Source organism: Sebastes fasciatus, chromosome 2, assembly GCF_043250625.1.
Source record: "Sebastes fasciatus isolate fSebFas1 chromosome 2, fSebFas1.pri, whole genome shotgun sequence".
Classification (NCBI taxonomy): Eukaryota; Metazoa; Chordata; class Actinopteri; order Perciformes; family Sebastidae; genus Sebastes; species Sebastes fasciatus.
This window is the reverse complement of record NC_133796.1, coordinates 30527719-30544191: the sequence shown is the minus strand read 5'-3', so window position 1 is coordinate 30544191 and position 16473 is coordinate 30527719. Positions and strand designations below refer to the sequence as shown.

General features: G+C 39.0%; 1 protein-coding gene across 5 annotated transcripts; it reads right to left on the bottom strand.

Moving 5' to 3' along the window:
- Positions 1 to 1227: 1227 nt before the first annotated feature.
- On the bottom strand, positions 1228 to 15958 carry znf280d (zinc finger protein 280D). Of its 5 annotated transcripts, none has more exons than XM_074618350.1 (18): positions 15808 to 15958; positions 13483 to 13607; positions 12541 to 12749; positions 12354 to 12453; positions 11988 to 12212; positions 11813 to 11887; positions 11583 to 11686; positions 10610 to 10797; positions 8147 to 8304; positions 7952 to 8052; positions 7716 to 7862; positions 7164 to 7298; positions 5911 to 6137; positions 4855 to 4995; positions 4701 to 4769; positions 4487 to 4602; positions 4370 to 4391; positions 1228 to 3248 (listed from the first exon to the last, which is right to left on the bottom strand). In XM_074618350.1, exons 2-18 carry the CDS (start codon positions 13598 to 13600, stop codon positions 2861 to 2863), a joined length of 2523 nt encoding a protein of 840 aa, XP_074474451.1. In that variant the 5' UTR covers positions 13601 to 13607; positions 15808 to 15958; the 3' UTR covers positions 1228 to 2860. The 5 variants fall into 5 exon arrangements, with proteins under 5 accessions (XP_074474451.1, XP_074474461.1, XP_074474442.1 ...); XM_074618360.1 differs by lacking the exon at positions 15808 to 15958 and adding an exon at positions 15506 to 15775; XM_074618341.1 differs by lacking the exon at positions 15808 to 15958 and adding an exon at positions 15506 to 15773 and having other exon boundaries at positions 4370 to 4394.
- Positions 15959 to 16473: the final 515 nt, after the last annotated feature.

Genomic DNA, 16473 nt, shown 5'->3' with positions numbered 1-16473 from the left:
ATTGCACAAGTGGAAAATGATATTGCACAGTATGAATGAAATTAAATTCCACCTGAAAATATTGCACAGTATGAATTACACCTTAGTAGTAATAATGATAATGATATTGCAGAGGTCATTATACAGTATAGTGCAGTTATTATCAGTTTTTGGGGTGTAAGTGTAAGTGGTCTACTGGGAGCCGTGCTGGTTGTGGAGTCTGACAGCTGAAGGAGCTCTCCAGTGCTGAGATGGTGTCCTGCATGGGGTGGGAATCATTCTCCATCATGGATGACAGCTTAGCCATCATCCTCCTCTCTCCCACCACCTCCACTGTGTCCAGGGGGCATCCCAGGACAGAGCTGGCCTTCCTGACAAGTACTGTTGGAATTTGTATATGTACTGATATATCAACGATCAATTGATGAACATTTTATAATACAGAGCCAGTTATGCACTTATTTTGTGTTTTTTAATGTATATATATATATTTACTTATATACTATATAGAACTTTATCTTTAATAAAACCGGTCATTCTTTTACAGTTGTAAAGAAAGACGTTGCAACTGAATATGAATGTAACATTAAATCTTTGTGTTTTATTGTAGCATAGATAGATAGATAGATAAATGTACTTTATTGATCTCAAACTGGGAAATTCTTGAGACCCCCCATTTTATACAAACTTTAATGATGCTTATTTGTGCTGCCTGTGTGTTTCTTGATTGTTCAATAAAGGGGAAAAATCTCCCTCACATCACTGACACATTCATAAGCAGAAATGTTCAGGTTTGTTTATGTTCAATGTTATAACAAACATTTAATTTGTTCTAAAATCACTTAAGCCTAGAAACAACAAAAAGTGTCATGATGTTTAGAGTGTGTACTAGTATGTTGCATGTGTATATTGTTAATGCTGAACCGATCTATTCTAATGCCTTATGCTAATGGTATCAAATCACATTTAAAATAAAAAAAATCCAGAAATAAAAAGAAACAAAAATCTCCCTCATGTATCACTTAAGCTCCCTGCTGTCTGTTTTGACAAGCAAAAGGAAGAGCAAGGAGCAAAACCAAAATACATTTGTACTCATCCATATTAGTTTCTAACAGGTCAGACATGTTTTAGGAATAAGTAAACATAATATCCATGAGCGCTCTGGAGTTCATTGTCGACTTACAGGACAGAATAGTCTGCCTGCTCTTGAGAGAAACATTCAGAAAATACCCAAAGACTCAAACCTCTTGTATTAAAGTTTTATTTACACAACAAACAGGAAAAACACTGACCCAAACCCAGTAGTTTATAGAACTCTGAGGAAAATGTGTCCTAAGGAGAACACAATATCTTAAAGGAATGTCATCAAAACAGACTCAGGGTTACATTTACAGTGCCGACATGGATGCTATACAAGTGAAAACCCTTTTTTAAAAACATGTAAAATGAACAATGACTTTTCAAATATTAAGTCACACAAAGTAAACCAATCATATAGTATAAAATATTCCCAGAGCTACAGGGAATCAGACTTTTTTTAAACCGCAGATGCAAAATAAAAGGCAACCTCATCAACCAGCAGCTAGTGTGCGTAAAAATTGATTGACGGACTTAATCAAGTTGAAGTGTCGCGTTGAGCCTCCACCAAAAGTTATGTGTTTACATTTTTACAAGCTTGCACTTCCAACACATTTAAAAGTAATACAATGAAATCTACATGTGTACAATGACATATTATTCTGCTCACTCCTCAAATAGTTACCTATATATATACCCAATCCCACGTACCTTTGCTTATTTTTCTGTTTTATCCACACGTTTCACAAATCGGACACTTTCTTAGGGAATACAATGTGCTGCTAGCATTTTCTATACATGTACTATATATTTCTCAAAAGTTTAAAGCAACTTTCTGAGTGTTGAGATACATGTTACTCTGGGATGTTAAAAAAAAGCGGGTAACAATATAATGTACCTGTACCACATCAATTATGGACCAATATTTCTGCCACAAACCAGGAATTTTCTGTAATCAATGCAAACATTTCAGTGATAACGTATAATGCGTGCAGAGATTGTTGTAGCAACCTCAAATTCAATATCATGGGAGCAGATTACATCTCAAAAATACTTAAAATTTTGTACAATCACAGCAAACCACAGATTAAGGGAAGGTAAACAACAATGTTAATGACTCAAAAAAACAAACCAAGATCCAACCAAATCAAGATACCAGTGTAAAATGAGCCTCCGATGGAAATGGGACTCAAACTGCTTAAAAAATATAGAATAAAAGGACTGAACTAGAAAACATTATTTTAGCATTTGTACTTTTAAGGGGACTACATTGAGAATTTAAATTGCTTCAATAAATCACCAGACAACATGAGCATGTATATTTTGTGCCACTGAGTGTTTTACAGTCAAATCATTGACAAATGTGTTCATCGTTCTCAATTAAGCAAATCAATAATCATCTGAATGGACAGCGTTGATCAGGAGCAGAATACTGTCCTCTTTATGATCAATTAGCTTTTTAAACTTTTAAATACAAAATGAGCCACAAGTTTAATTTAGAGACTGCTTAACTACTGTATATAGTTTATAGGGCAACTAAGAAGACTGTAGTGGATATAGTTTTATTCATAAATACAAAGATACTTTACATCTATTTAGGCAATGGAAGTTTGACTGATGAGTAAAAAGAAAAAAAAATCTATGATAAAATATTTCCTATGACTTTTGAAGGGATGAGTAGCAAATACTAGCAGCCAAAGCAACACTCTCATACTTTTGATATTTGTAAAATAAACAACGCCAACTGATGAAGCAGTTATTCTTACATCCAAAACTGTGCAGTCTTCTCTCATTCAGAATTCTCTCATTCTGATTTAGTTGGTTGTTCCTCCGTCTCTTGCTCCGGGAGCTGCTCTCTGACCTCTGGGCTCTCCGAGTTCTCCACCGACTCCTCACAGAGATCTAAAACCCCGTCTGATGTACAGGAAGACGATACCATGGGCAGCGATGCCGGCTCCAAGTGTTCTTCAGAGGGACTTTCAATGACTCCGCTTTCTGTGGAACCCTCTTCCTGATCACCTGCTGGTAACATCGGCTCTGATTCTGGTTCTGGTTGGACAACAGCGGCGAGAGGAACACTTCCAGATGCGACACTTTGAACCAGTTTCAAGTCCGTTTCCTTTGGTCTCTGAGCAGCAGTCGCCGTCGTCAAGACGTACAAAACTTTTGCTGGCTGCCTCAAGAAGAGTTGCCTGTACGAGAGGAAGAAGACATCATTTAAAAGCATCCTTCAGCAATAAACAATTATCAGTTGGTTAGCCAAACAATATCAAACGGCAGTGTTTTATATTTGTTAACAGGAACTCTATACTTCGTGAAACCAAAGAGGTTACAATGATGTTTAAGGCTGCAATATGCCAATTACTTTCTAGATTAATCGTTTGGTCTATAAAACATCAGAAAATAGTGAAACATGTCCATCCCAGTCCAAAGAGATGTCTTTAAATTAGGGCTGTCAAAGTTAACGCGATAACAAGGCGTTACCGCACATTCATTTTAACGCCACTAATTTCTTTAACGCATTAACACAATCGTTCTTTTGGAGGTTGTAGCAGGCTCAGTCTTAAAGCTAGAGGGAAGATACTGGCATCATATGAAACTAGAAAACCTAAGGAATCCATTGGAACCAACCATGTTATACTAGCTTGTCTAGAAGGAGCTTAGATAAAGATTAATTGCGATTAATCACAATTAATCATGGGCAGCCCTACTTTAAATGTCTTATTTTGTCAGAAAAAAACCCTCAAAGATATTCAGTTCAATATGATATAAAAACAGAGAAGAGCATATTTGATCCATATTTGAGAGGCTGAAAACAGCATTTTCTGCCATTTTTGTACAAAAACTTACTTTCGAAATTAGTCGATTATCAAAATAGTCAGCGATTAATTTTCAGACAAACGACTAATCGATAAGTCTACGAATCGCTGCAGCTCTAACAATGTTGTAACCTCTTTGGTGAAACTTTATTGTTGAACAAATGTGTCTTTGTACTGCTGCAAATATGGTTTAAAATGAAACAATTTGACAGGCTGTATAAAAACAAGTTCTCTCCGTTGATAAGGAAGTAGAAGTTTCTCAACTTGTTAAGAGAGGCGGCGCCACTGTGAAACCAATCCCTTTTGTTTTTGGATTTTTTTCTTAAAAGGAGAACACAGGGCATGTGATTTACAGAGCAGATTTGTAGATGTAGCAGGAAAAAAACATGCAATTTTGGACTTAGAATTTAATAAACGTTCTTTCTCAAGTGTTTTTTTATAGATTAAAAATAGTCCGATGACAAGATGTAATGTGGGTAGTAGTTTCTACTCACACTCGATCTTTGGCTTTGAAATCTGCTGGGTTAAAAACAAGAAACAACCTGTTCATGAAACTTGCAACACTAAATACTAGCAATGAGTCGGGTGGTACCGGAAGAAAAAGAACGTACCTCTATCCTGAATGACTTTGCATATGTGATTTGGTCTATCGGTTAAATGTTTGGTCATCAGGTCGCCGCCTGATGCGTCCACAAGGAGGTCGCAGTTGAGACAGACCAGGGTTAATCTGAGGGGGGGGGGGGGGGAGAAACAAAATTGCATGTCTTGTCCAATTTCAAACAGAAAACACTGTATTTATGAATAGATTCTATGAAGCATACTTACTTTAATGCATTTGAATTCTTCTTATGATCCATTTTCCAAAATCTGTGTTTGGTTATGGTGCTATGAAATCTAACAAAAGGCCAAAGAAAGATTTGTCACAAGATTTGTCAGATAAACACACTGGGCCTGAAACAAACTCAATTGTTTTACTCACCTTATCATGTGATTCCCGATGGAGACTTTGCAACTCGTCCGATATTTGCACGCGCCACAATTTGAAACCATCGGGAAATGAGAAAAGAAGTCGTCAACTTGCGAGTTGCACTCGATGCACGTGAACCGCCCTCCGTTGGCTCTGAAATTTGCACAAAACACACACATTGAAAACACCTTTGTTTTATGGGTCAGGTCAGATTTAAGACACCGGAAAGGATAAATTATGTGAATTTTTTGTTGTTAGGATGTCATTTATTTTAACTAAAACATTCTGAGTTGGTTCATTATAGCCGATGCACAAAACAATTACTTTTGTTAATTGTGTGCGGAGAGGTCTGCAGGTTTATTCTACGAGTCTGAACTCTTCTATCACACCACTACATTATCTCATGTCTCATCTGCTTAAAAGCCCACATCAGGTGACTAAAGCCAGCATATTGTGTTTTGATTACTGAGCCCAATTAGCAAAATATCACACTCATTAGTTTGTTAAAGAAAGAAATCCCACTCTATGTGCTATACACCATGTTATTTTTAGCCAGCCTAATGAAGACTGTCTGGGAAATTAATTGAAAATGCAATTAGCTACTTTGTGTATTGCCAGGCTTTAATAACATCTATTAATCTGCTCCCACCCTGTCATGAATACCCAGGAGGAGGGGCTCTGTATTAGTGGTCGGGGTGGGATGGAGGACCTGAATGATTCAGGGGGCCCAAAAATGGACATGATGGAGATTAGAGATTATTTTATTTTGGAGGGGACCATTTTTCAAGCCACATGCAGTTCAGGAGTCAAATCCATTCATTAAAATTGTAAATTCTCAAACTTGTAGTCGTCAGACCCAATTGACGCTGACTCAATTAACATCACTTGAGGTCATTTATCAGACTGAAAGCAGTTATTAACCTAAAAGTACCAAAACCTTTAAATACCAAAGATTTGACCCTTTGTTGATTCTTAATTGCTGCACAAATTTTCGGTCTTTCCATAAAAATCTAATTACTAATTGCTGTTGTGTTTCTGGCTGCTGCTTGAAAAAGCTCAGTTAACAACCTGAGATTCCTGAGCGCCAGATTGTGCTTGCTGGTCCGGCCATCTTGCGTCTGTCTCTGAGTCATCTTGTTTTTTCCTGCTCCAAAGACGTATGACTTAGACTTGGATGCACTGGCTGAAGGTTTGGTTTGCTGGTTGAAACTTTCTGCACTGACAACAAAGCCAGCTCGATCGGGGGACGACTGCAATGAGGGCGTCTTTCCTGCGAAGGAGGCTCGAATGGTCACCTGGAAAGAGAACACAATGTATGTTGACGCTGAATTAAATTGGTATTAACTAGGGCTGTCAAAGTTAACGCGATAATAATACGTTAATTAAAATTTAAAATAAAATACTTAAACATTAACAATAACGGCACTAAATTCTTTAACAAATGAATGCAATCAATCTTTCAGAGGCTGTAGCGGGCTCAGTTTTAAAGCTAGAGTGAAGATACAGGCATCATATAACCATCATAAAACCCAACTAATCCATGTCATAGTAGAAACAAATCACCGGCACTCACAGATAAAGTTTCTTTTTTAGTTTATTATGACTGATGACAGCTTATTGCTGAAATGCGCTCGTTTGTTTACCCAGAATAAACTAAGAAAGACACTTTATCTGGGAGTGCCGGAGATTTGTTTCTTCTGTTCTTACTACTACCTGGCACCCGATACGGTTCAAGATTTTGAGACGTGCTCGCTGCTATTTTCTATTTTACCTTGTTGGTAAAGAGGTTAAATAACACTCCCAACGTACGCTAAATTTAGGCACAGAAATGGGTTCTATGGGTACCCACGAGTCTCCCCTTTACAGACATGCCCACTTTATGATAATCACATGCAGTTTGGGGCAAGTCATAGTCAAGTCAGCACACTGACACACTGACAGCTGTTGTTGCCTGTTGGGCTGCAGTTTGCCATGTTATCATTTGAGCACATTTTTTATGCTAAATGCAGTACCTGTGAGGGTTTCAATATTTGTCATTGATTTGTGTTGTTAATTGATTTCCAATAATAAATATATACATACATTTGCATAAAGCAGCATACAGTATTTGCTCACTCCCATGTTGATAAGAGTATTAAATACTTGACAAATCTCCCTTTAAGGTACATTATGAACAGATGTGTGATTAATTTGCAATTTTATCGCGATTAACTATGGACAATCATACGATAAAATATTTTAATCGATTGACAGCTCTAGTATTAAAAAGTTAAAAAGGTCTATATAAATATGGTACTGATCTGGTAATAACAGGGACAGACCTTCGTTCCCGGAGGAAGTCCTTCCAGGGCTTTAGGTTTTCTGAAAGTCTTGTGGACGTGAGTCCTGTGCTCCACTTTCTCCTTGTAGGTGAGAAAATTCAGTCTGCATTTTCCACAGCGATGGATCCCCTTTTTCTGAAATAAAAAAAACATCACAGTGTAGAAACACAAAAACGTGATTAATAAGTGGTGCGACTAGAGGCTAATTGCTGAGATGTTTCATTTGGATTCGCTGAAAGAATATAACGAGTATGAAAGAAACTACTTTCATTGCTAATAATAGAGCGGCAATTAATTTTGTTTGGTTCCAACTCTACCACATTTATTGCTCCTTTAGGGCAGGTGAAGAGGAGCAGGTTTTATTGTCAGCCTTTTATGTATTACGGTAAGGTGCAAGGTAGACAACCAAATCAATCCAACCTCGGGGTTGGAGCTAATAGTTTAAACTCTTGCAAAGATACTTTTTACGATCTTAAGAATTCACAGTAAACTGGAAACATATTGCTCTGTGCACTAGCTTTACAACAGACCAGATGAAACGCAGCATCGTACCTGATGTTTCATGTAGTGTTGCATGTACATGTGACTACTTCGAAGAACTTTGAGACAGAAGGGACAGAGCAGGTCTTTTGTGTTTTCATGGACACTTCGGAAATGTGTCTCCACATCTGAGAAGAAAGAGGACCTGTAATTGCAGACCTGTGGAATGAGCAAAACAGAATTTAAGTATCAGTGAATGTTTTAACAACAATAAACCAAATCACACAGCTCAGTATCAAGTGACAGACCTGGCAGACGTAGGGCATTTCCCCGGGCTTGTGGTTGTCCTTCATGTGTTCCAGGAGAACTTGTTCCGTCTCAAACGCCAGCTCACATATCTTGCAATTGGCTTAAAAAGGAAAGAAAAGAAAATTACAAATGGCGACTCAGTGTTTGAGCAAACTGTCATGTCAGATTGAGCCGTATGGACAATTATGTAATACTTGAGGATTCGATGGGACTGTGAGCGCTCTCGATGTGGCACTGCAGCTGGAATGGAGTCATGTACTGTCGGTAGCAATGCTGGCAGGTTGTGTGGCTTTCCCAGCTCTCGCTGTTCTGCTTTTCCAGCTCCAGGTGGTGCTTCATGTGGTTCATGAACCTGCACGAGACGGCACACACATTAGACATTAAATAATTAATGATTATTCAATAGTGGTTTCATCAACAGGATTAATTCAAATAGAGCTGAAACAATTAACTCAAAACAATAAAGCTGAACAGTGAGCGCCCACTTTTTGAAAAGTTAATTTCCCGTTTATTTACTCCATTGATGTTTCAAAAAATCCTTATATAAAGAGTTTTAAGCATGGAACCAAGTCAACCAGCTACGAGATGAATTGTGACCATAAAACATTTGACACGGAGCAAAACAAATATTGGAAAATGGAAAAAAGGCAAAAAGTACAAGACTGTACATCATTATTTCAAGAGTGAAGGAACTACTCATCCCATAGACCATTGCAAATGGTGAATCCCCGCCTCTGGAAACAATAATACGTTTAAACTAACCATTGACTATTTAAAATGAAGACAGATTCAGGAACTGCGTGGCATATTTCTCGCCTCAAATGTTTTCAGAAACTATTTTTTGTAATATAAGAGAAGGTTTTCAAACGAGCTGCCATGTTGGCCTGGTTTCAAATCTGGGAGCAGATCACGGAGAAGAAGCATAAGAGAATGCACTAGCCGTTCAGTACGCATCTCCACGGTAGCAGCGAGCTCCACCAATCAGGAATCAGCAATTTACAGGACTTAAAGGATCTGCTACTCACGGCTTGGTGCTAGATACAACAGCATACCTTCAGAGGTCTAAGGGAGTCCATGCCTTGACGGCTGATCGGTGTATACCATCATTTCACAAACTCATAGCTCGTGTTGAATCTACCTTGGATGGTTACGACCTTATGGCTAATAATGAAATCCTCGATTCAGAATACGAATGGGATTTTTACTCCCAGAACCTCACTGTTGAGCTATATTGACATAAAATTAATGTGCAACAATTTCAATTTTGATAATTGGTTACTTGTTTCAATCATTTTAAAAATGTCAACATTTGCTGGCTTCAGCTATTCAAATATGATGATTTGCTGCTTGTCTTTGTCATATATGATTGTGAATTCCACTGGGTTTTAGATTATTGGTCAGAAAAAAAATAACCAATATGAAGAGCCCCACAATGGGCGTTGTGACTATTTCTAAGACATTTTATAGACTAAACAATTGCCCAATTAATCGGTCGACTAACCGACAGTGAGAAAAACACGTTAGGTGGAGCTGTAAAATCATAAAACCTCACACACAAACACACCCACACACAACTTTGGGCTCATAATCTACAAATGCGGGAGATCTGATGTGATTTGATGAATATTTCCATTTTTAAAAGAGAAAACAGACGCATTAAAACAAAAACAATGTCAAGTAGTGGGGGAAAAAAAATAATATTCATGGCCTGTGTGCCTGCAGTGGTTATGGTCCAGGTCCCAAAGGTTTTAAAGATAAATGAAGTATTCTCCTTGCCCCTCACTTCCTAAGCATGTATAATGGCCGTTATAATATCAGCAATTACACAAATATTTTGTTTTGCCTAATGATGTAGAGCCCCGCGGCTGCAGCTAGCACCTCCACAGCTACCTGCCACCGCTGCCCTGCCGAGGCTCGGCCCATTTTTCAGCCTGCACATTCTGCTGCCTCAGCTCCCCTAATAGAATTTTTTATGTGGATGAACTATGACCTCGACTGTGAGAGTACGGTTGCAGTACAAATGTGTTTCCCCATTAAAAGCAGCTTACAGAAGCTTTTTCTGCAACGTTCTGAAGCAAAGTTATTTAATCAAAAGCAGCAGTTCTTACGCCACCTAAACTCGCCGTCATTTTTCATGTTTAGACCCATGAAGGGAAACGGTCTGATACTGTCATCCATCTGAGAGGAAAACTGCAGCGAGGGCCAAGAAGACATCCACGCTGTCTCTATCGGCACTGAACAAACAACAAGTCCTTTAAATCCCAGACTGCTTTTGGAGAGCATGCTGGGGACTGTATGTAGTTTTTGACAGGAGGCTCAACGTTGGAAAACGAGTTCCTCAGAAGGTTGCGTTTAAAACGAAACTTACATCAATGGTTCAGCAGTGCTACACAAATAAACACAAACAACAACATTGAGCTTCAATATAACTCAGCACCCTCTTCACCATGACAATGTCCGCATCACCACAACGACACAATGATCGGCACGTAAATCTCACACTCCATCTTACTCTGGAGCAAGATCCAATGATGACACACACACACACAAGGTGAAAACAATACCAGTGGCACTGTTGCGGCTGGTAGCCATAACATATGGAAATAAATGGATTATTACCCTGTCATTTTTGAGGGCAAGAACACACATGATCATACCTGATATTGTTCTTGAGGACCTTTAAGCAGCTCTGGCACTTGAAAGTGGTGTTGGGCTTCTGCGCCTCCTTCTTGTTCCCATCTCCCTCGAAGCGGCCGTAGTAGAAGTCTGAGACCAGCATGATGCGCTTGTTCCCACCAATGTTCATGGCTGATGAAGCTGTACATTCCACAACTGTGCAGCAACTCTGAAATAAAGACATGTTTTACATGAATAAGCCAACTTCATGTTGATGTCTGATTAGTTTAAGTAAAGATGAAAACACATTGAGAGAGTTTTTACTCAAAAAGAAAGTAAGCAAAAAAATAAATAAACTGAAGTTGATGTCATTGCAAGCTGGTGAAAAGTAAATAAACTTAACTAAATAATTTGGAGGGGAATTGTTTATCAATCCCATTTAACAGGTAAGACCAGTCAGAAAATATATCATTAGGAAAAAGACATGGTTCTGATATCATTATGTAACTAAACATGGTTTTCCAACATCAACCTTTCAATATGACAGTCTTCATCTGCGGTCCTTGTGATCAAACTGTATAATATGCTACTAAGAGCTTTTTTTAGTTGATACTTCTTTACCACATTTTCATGTTAATGTTCATGTCTCAAGACCACTTTTTGAAGGTCTTTGTCTCGTCTCGGAATCAACCACATTTTTACTCGCTCTTGTCTCGGTCTCAGACAAAGAGGACTCTGGATTCTATTTCAAGTCTGGTCATAATCACTAAACTGCCCGTGCATGGTCTGACTTATTTGTCAACATCATTACTGTGATTGCTCATAGAAAACAAAGGAAAATTCCACACACAAATTCACCTCTGCAATGCCTTTTGATTAATTATCAAGACATTTTTCATGGTACACTTATACATACACACAAAAATATATATGGCAATTAAAGAGGTGAATGTGGATCTTGACTACAACATTGATTTCGACTCAAGGACAAAATTCCACAAGAGTTTTACTCACCATCATATGAAATGCCAGGGCCTCCGGTGTGGGGAATTCTTCTTGACACTGAAAGCACTTCTTTATGATCCCGTTTTCCACTGGGACTGTTGATTTGGCCGGCCCTACGGAAAACCAGTGAGATGTTACAGCTGACAAGCTACTAAAAACACAAGGGGAACAATGATTAGGTTTAGGGTTTGCTCAAAGTAATGAAATTACAAAACTGTATCAACATCATAGAAACTTACCCAAATCAAGCTTGGCTCTTTTTGCTATGCTGTCTATTGGCTGTGGTAGTAATGCTCGTTTGACTAAACTTTGATCTGTGTGAAATCCAAGAAAATACGATAACATTTTTGGTTATTGCCAGCTGATTGATCTGCAAGTGTGGCGAAGTTTAAGGATATTAGAAAAGAAAATTACTTCTGTTATTGTTATTGGCTTTTACAGGCACAGAAAAGGTCTGAAGGGATTGTGAGTTGGACCGGTTGAGTTGCAGCTGATGAGACGATGCTGAATACACAGCAGGACTCTGCACGTTAGACAGCGTCACAATGTTGTTGCTGATTTGTTGCACCTGAGGTCTGTGGACAACGCCAGGCATTACCGTGCCTGACGTGACCTGCTGGAAGAGATGCTGCTGACCAGCTGAAAGACAGAACAAACAGACTCTTCAGACAAACCAGATTAAAACTGCTTTGATGAAGCTTTTCCCTTACACAACAAAATTACTGAAGAGAGGGAAAAGAAGATTTACTCCTCAGAGAGGTATATTATACTCAGCTTTACCTGGTACGATTGTAAATGACGTCCCAGGAGGGTAATGGCTCCCAAGAGAGGCAATAAACTCACTGCTGTTTGCCAGTTGTGGAGAAGTAACAATAAAGCCCTGAAAAAAAGAAACAAATCCACACTAAACAGGTGTTTGTTCTTATTGCAAATTATTGGCGAAATTTTTTTTTAATACCAACAATACCTGGTTATTGACCATAACAGGCTGCGGGGTCACTGTGGCCAGATTGGGTGCTGCAGTATTCACTGCATTTCCAGCCACACTCAATGGCAGCATTATTGGTGAGGGGCCAATGGAAGGGTGAGGAGCAGGAGGATTTACTTCTTGTTTCACTGCACTGTACCTCTGAAGAGGAGGAGGAGGGTTAGGCTTACCAGCCCTCTGGTTATGAGCTGTAAGAACATATAAAAGGGACAAAATAAGCACTTCAACAGGATATTTTGTCTTTATGTCAGTAAACTGGAAGAAAGGCAAACAAAAAAGATGATGTAATGGCAATTTTCATATCTGCTGTAAGAAAGTGTATCTTTAGATTATCTCAAGGCTTCACATGTTCAGCTGCGTCACCATAAGACAGTGACCTGACATTTACAGACTGCTGAGATACTTGTTATGACTTGTGATGCTCTGGTGTCTGCTGTGTGCTGACGCAATCATACACTTTCTCTCGTTCCTCTTTTTGTATTCCTTGCACTTATCTTCGTGTTATGATTTAAACTGTATAAATACTCTATACTCTTTGTACTCAGGGCTCGCTTGCCTCAGTTCACTCTGTAACTGTGCTCGTGAGTCCATCTGCAGGTGCTTTTTTTAAATTTACTTGAAAGACAGGTTGTGACCACAGTTTGTGTCTTGTTTTTACAGAAACTGCCACCACAATGACTTTTCCATTTTAAAACCACCTATAAAAATATAGAATTTGATTATAAACTCCTAATACTGAGCTAGTATTAAGTGTGTATTACTAAATAGAAGAGGGCGATTCTGAATTACACATACAGTACGCCATATTATGATTGACGCTATGATTACGATTATTGATTTGTTCTTGTGGAGCTTAAACATCAACAAAATTAGGTGTTCAAACTCTTCACATTAATAGATTTAAAATGCGCTATGACATACAGAGCACTCCAACGAAGATGGGTTCATCATCGTCATCTTCTATCATGTGAACTTCAGAAACTTGTTTCTGCCACGGCTCCAGCTCCTCCTCGACGCACTCCATAAAAAGTTCAGACATTTTGGACCTGCAGCAAAAAAAACACAATGTTTATTCAACTTGAACACTACTTCCTGTAGTATATCTTTAAATACTTTTAGACGCATAAATTGTTGGCATTTTGACAAAAGGAAAAACACAGGTGTAAATAATGAAATTAACGATGTGTTAACTAAATGTAGCTGCTTTGGCTTCACGGTCCTGGTATTGTTGCTGCCTCACTGTCACATAATTAATGGTATTAGTAACACCTGTGCTTTTCCTTCTATGACAACTCATATTGTCTGCTGTGAAAAAGGCCCTTCAGCACTGTATGTCTTGGACTGACAGTTTTTGAATACATGAACCACTGATACAACAAGGCAAAAGTGAGCATGGCTCACATACCCCCGCTCACTGCTTGACCCCTACTAAAGTAGGGCCAAAGTGTTTGCCCTTTTGAAACTAATGGAATTAGTCTATTGAGCACAATCTAGCTTGTTATTAGCGCACCTTCCTCAAGTCCAGGGTGCCCAAATTTTTTAAATTTTGAGCACCCTGGACTTGTAACCCCCAAAAGGCACAACTAAACTACACTGTCAACCATCATACCACATTTGAAGTTCCTAAGTTAAATAGTTTGCGAGTTGTACTCCGGAAACGAAAGTGTGACACACCAAACAGACCACTAGACCACTAGAACAATATATGCAAATGGTTTTGAATGAAACTGAATGTGACACAGGAAGTAATATTTATGGTGATTATTCTGACTAGATCAGGAATAATTATAATAATTATAATAATTATAGTGGAAAAATCATGCAAATAGTGATACAAGCACCAAATTTGGCATGATGATTCCCGAGGGGACGCTTAGCAAATATGAACGATTGGCCACTTGAAAATCCAATTTGGCGGCCATTTTCCAAGATGGCCGCAGAATTGACCAGATAATGATTTCTCTCATTTAAATTCATCTACTTGGTCGATAAGGGGATCAGTAGTCCAACGTTTCCTTCCCTGAAAGACCGGATAAGCAGGAATATGACAAGCTCCGTATCCAACACCAGGTGCTAGAACTGAACTTTGGACTCTCAAGCCGCAAAAAAACACAAAGCAAAGACTCAGCGGACGGCCAGGAAGTAAGAACAAAACGTATTGTACGATGTTAAAGCTGTAAAAATTAAATCAAGCATACCAGAAAACATATAACTCCACATCACACATTCAAATTGACCAAGTACATGCACTTCCTTAAGAAAAACATTCTCCACGAGTAAATTTGACAGCAATCTTGAAAAATGGCCGCCATAATGCAGTTAGAAATTGTTAAAACTATCAAAATAAGATCCAGCATGTCAAAAAACATATAATTTGACACCAGGGTCACTCAATTCGACCAAGTAGATGAGTTTCTATGAGACACATCATCATTGGCAGGTCCATTTGGCGGCCATCTTGAAAAATGGCGGCCATCTTGGATTTCCAAGTGGCCGATGGTTTATATTTGTTGAGTGACCCCTCGGCATCATCATGACAAATATGGTGCCTGTATCACCATTTGATTGATACATGCATGTTACCCGCTCCACTCTTAGAGCCTGTTATCAGAACAAAGCTTTCCAGCTGCTTCCAGATGGGGACAGTTGGTTACTATAGAAACTGTTGATGTCAAACCTTTAACCATAATAAACACACAAAAACACTATAACATGGCATATGTTATAATTATTTACTAATCATGTGTTTGCTCATGTGTGACAGGAAATAAACATGGTTAAAAGTTAGTTTCTAAATAAAGAACAATTAGATTAAATAACTCTGAATGTAAAGATGCTGTTTAGCTTTGAGCTAACAGTGTTCCCTTCACCATCACATCCTACATTTAACACTACTAAGACATACCTATAAGCTTCTAACCTCTGAAACAGATCAACTCTTTACCATTAGCATCATATGAGTGTAGCTAGCGTTAGCTCACACTGCCTGTACAGCCAGCTAGGTAATGCTAACAGGCTAACATGTCTGATCTCAGCGCTCCTGCTGATCAACAGTCTGTGACTCGGTTACATCATCACGTGCTGTAAGGAAGGACTCCTATCTCCTATTGATCCTGTCGTTATGTTCCCAGAGTGATCGGTTATGGATCAGCCCACAACACTAGCTCTGCTCCGTCAGCCTGGTCTCTCTCTCTGGAGGAGGACGTGAGGACAAAGCCTGTCTCTCAGGTTGGTGTCTCAGCCTACCTGTCTCTCAGCCAGCCGCTGGTCCTCAGAGCAGAGCCGAGTCTAGAGAGCAGCTGCAGCAGGAGTCGCTGGTCCTGGTATGGATCTAGTTCTGGTGCTGGACGGGACAGGAGGAGAGGAGGAGGCGGAAATGATCCGACTGTCTGGACCAATCAGATCACAGGGGGCTTCATCACTTCCGGTGTGTTTGTAGTACTTCCGGTGGTCTCCTGCAGGGTTTCTTTAGATTAACTATTTTTACTTTATTTTCTTTACAAATACTATTACAGCGGGGCAGTTAAGCACAATAACTGTGCATTTTGCTTTAAAAGCAACACATTTGGCACAGATGTAGTTTATATGTTATGAAAAGAGATAGATATCGGGGCATGTTGCAGCCATTTTTCAAAATGGCCGCCAAATAGGCACTTAATATTCCAAAGTGTTGCAGAAAACTGATTTTATGACTCTTGGTGATTTCCAAGGTGTGTTCCAGCTGATTAGATCAGATGTCAGAAGATCACGGACGTGTTTTTTTCCCCTTCGTTTTTTAAAGGGACTGTTTGTAACTTTTTACACGTATAAATCATTCCGGGTCGGTGTCCCATGCGCGCTCCCGTGTGGCTACGCTGTTCAGACAAGACTCCAACACAAACTACACGGAAGCACCAAAACCACAAAGTTATA

Bases quoted from the DNA above. Each gene is read 5' to 3' on its own strand.
- znf280d (XM_074618330.1), bottom strand. From the start codon at position 13,600: ATGTCTGAACTTTTTATGGAGTGCGTCGAGGAGGAGCTGGAGCCGTGG. The intron at 7,863-7,951 runs GTCTGTCACTTG...CTCATTCCACAG, and splicing joins AAATGCCCTACGTCTGCCAG to GTCTGCAATTACAGGTCCTC. The intron at 3,249-4,369 runs GTGAGTAGAAAC...CCTCTCGTACAG, and splicing joins TTCAAAGCCAAAGATCGAGT to GCAACTCTTCTTGAGGCAGC.